At 42.1% G+C, this 2,778-nt stretch overlaps 1 protein-coding gene across 1 annotated transcript; it reads left to right on the forward strand.

The window, feature by feature from the left end:
• Positions 1 to 1,149: 1,149 nt before the first annotated feature.
• LOC145050444 (uncharacterized) lies at positions 1,150 to 2,778 on the forward strand. The gene is made up of 2 exons (XM_078998692.1): positions 1,150 to 1,751; positions 1,833 to 2,778. The coding sequence occupies exons 1-2, from the start codon at positions 1,150 to 1,152 to the stop codon at positions 2,776 to 2,778; spliced, it is 1,548 nt and encodes a 515-aa protein (XP_078854818.1).

The raw sequence follows: 2,778 nt of genomic DNA on the forward strand, positions 1-2,778 counted from the left end.
ATGGAGACCGATGTTACAAAAACTCCAACCGGTATCAATTACCCGGTTTTGGAAGGAGGCTCGGAGTTGAAGTCAAGTTTATTCCATCACCTACCAACTTTTCATGGATTGGAGAATGAAGACCCTCATAAGCATTTGAAGATGTTCCACATTATTTGCACTAGCATGAAGCCACAAGGGTCAACCGATGACCAAATCAAGCTAAGGGCGTCCCCCTTTTCATTGGCCGATAGAGCAAAATATTGGTTATTCTATTTTCCACCGGGGTCGATCAACTCATGGACCGACATGGCAAGAGCTTTCCTTGATAAGTTCTATCCCGCCTCAAGAGTCTCAAGTTTTAGAAATGAGATTTGTGGAATCCGTCAAGGTCAAAATGAGACTTTTCATGATTATTGGGAGAGGTTCAACAACTTGTGCTATAGTTGCCCACAACACCAAATTCCGGAACAACTCCTCATTCAACACTTCTATGAAGGATTGTTGCCAATGGAGAGAAGACTAGTTGATGCCTCAAGTGGTGGTGATGTCTTTAGTAAAACTCCACAACAAACAAGACAACTTTTTAACACCATAGCCGCGAATTCTCAACATTTTGGCCTGCGCGAAGACATGAAGAGAGACACACAACACAAAGTCAATGAAGTGGGAACATCAAATCTTGAGTCTCAAATAAAAGATCTAACCTCCGTTGTCCAAAAGCTAGCCATGGGACAAACTCCACAAGTGATGGCTTGTGGAATATGTGCAACAATGGGACATCCTACGAATATGTGTCCCATTCTTCAAGAAGATGCAGAGCATGTGAATGCCACGGGAGAGTTCCAAAACTACCACAACAAACCATCCAGCTACCAAAATGCATATAATTCAAGTTGGAAGCCAAATCCCAACATGAACTACAACCCAAGACCATTGCCTCAAAATGCATTGGTTAGACCATCCTATCCACCACCGCAACCTCATTACCAACATCAACAACCACACTATCAGCCCAAACCGCACCCTCCACATCATCATTAACAACCTCCTCAATCTCAAGCAAGTAGCTCCAGAATGTCTCTTGAAGACATTGCCAAATCCCTAGCCACTAGTACCCAATAATTCCAAAAAGAGACAAGGACTAGTATCTCCAACCTTGAAGCACAAATGGAAGATATAGTTACATCTATCAGCAAGTTGGAATCCCGTGGTAAACTCCCCTCTCAAACCGAAAAGAACCCAAATGTCAATGTGGTGACCTTGAGAAGTGGCAAACAAGCCGGAGAAAGCAGTTCAAAGAAGAAGCCAAGGGAAGAAGAGGAAGAAATAAAGATCATTCCCATTGCAGTACATATAGTCAAGAACGATGCACAAGTCGGAGCCCTAAAGAAGACTACCCCTCTAGTAACACCAATAGTCACTCAACCATCGTTCCCCTCCCGACTTGCAACTTCGAAGAAGAATATGGAGGAGAAAGAGATTTTGGACACCTTCCGAAAGGTGGAAGTAAACATCCCTCTACTTGATGCAATCAAGCAAATCCCGAGATATGCAAAGTTCTTGAAAGAACTTTGTATCAACAAGAGGAAGTTGAAGGGAAATGAGAAAATTATGATGAATGAAAACGCATCCGCGGTTTTACAAAGGAAACTTCCACCCAAATGCAAGGATCCAAGAATGTTCATGGTTCCTTGCAAGATTGGAGATGTCACTTTTGGTAGTGCTATGCTTGATCTTGGTGCATCTATCAATGTCATGCCCTATTCGGTGTATGAATCATTGAATGTCGGACCCTTAAGTTAAACCGGTGTCATAATCTCTCTTGTAGATAAATTAAGTGTCTTTCCTAGAGGTGTTTTGGAAGATGTCCTAGTGCAAGTGAACCAATTGGTCTTCCCGGCGGATTTCTATGTGATTGATCTAGATGAGCAAGTATCCTCCAAATCAGCTCTAATCTTGCTTGGGAGACCGTTTTTGAAGACGGCTAGGATGAAGATCGATGTGTATGCGGGAAGTTTGACAATAGAGTTTGATGGCGAAATAATAAGTTTTAATATTTATGATGCCATGAGATATCCTAGTGATGTTTCATCTTTAGACTTTATTGATGTTGTTGAGCCAATTACTCAAGAATTGTTTGAGTTATCTAACAGTGATATGTTGGAGATGATCTTAAGCAAAGGATTCGATTGTGGGAAGCTAGCCGTGCAATTAAAGCTTTATTCTTTGGATCCGGAAGTTGAGAAGTTGGTAAATAAAATGGAGATGAAGAAATCCACAAGATTAGATGTCAAGCAAATTGAATTGCCCCCAAATCATACAAAATTGCCTCCATCCCTTGTTCAACCACCCGAATTGGAATTAAAGGTCTTACCTCAACACTTGAAGTACGCCTACTTGGGAAAGAATGAAACACTTTCGGTTATCATTTCAACTCACTTAACCGAATTTGAAGAAGAACAACTCATCAAGGTGTTGAAGGAGCATAAAGAAGCCAAGGGTTGGACGATTGCGGATATTAAAGGATTGAGTCCCTCCACTTGTATGCACAAGATCTTAATGGAGGATGAATGCAAGCCAAGTAGGGACGTGCAAAGAAGGTTGAATTCGCCAATGATGGAAGTGGTCAAGAAAGAGATTTTGAAGCTCCTAGATGCGGGGATGATCTTTCTAATCTCGGATAGCAAGTGGGTGAGCCCGGGGCAAGTCGTTCCAAAGAAGACGAGAATCACGGTGGTCGAAAACAACAAAGGTATGATGGACCCCACCCGTGTGCAAAATGGGTGGAGAGTGTAA

This window comes from Lactuca serriola, chromosome 5 (assembly GCF_051521515.1).
Source record: "Lactuca serriola cultivar US96UC23 chromosome 5, Lser_US96UC23_V15, whole genome shotgun sequence".
Classification (NCBI taxonomy): Eukaryota; Viridiplantae; Streptophyta; class Magnoliopsida; order Asterales; family Asteraceae; genus Lactuca; species Lactuca serriola.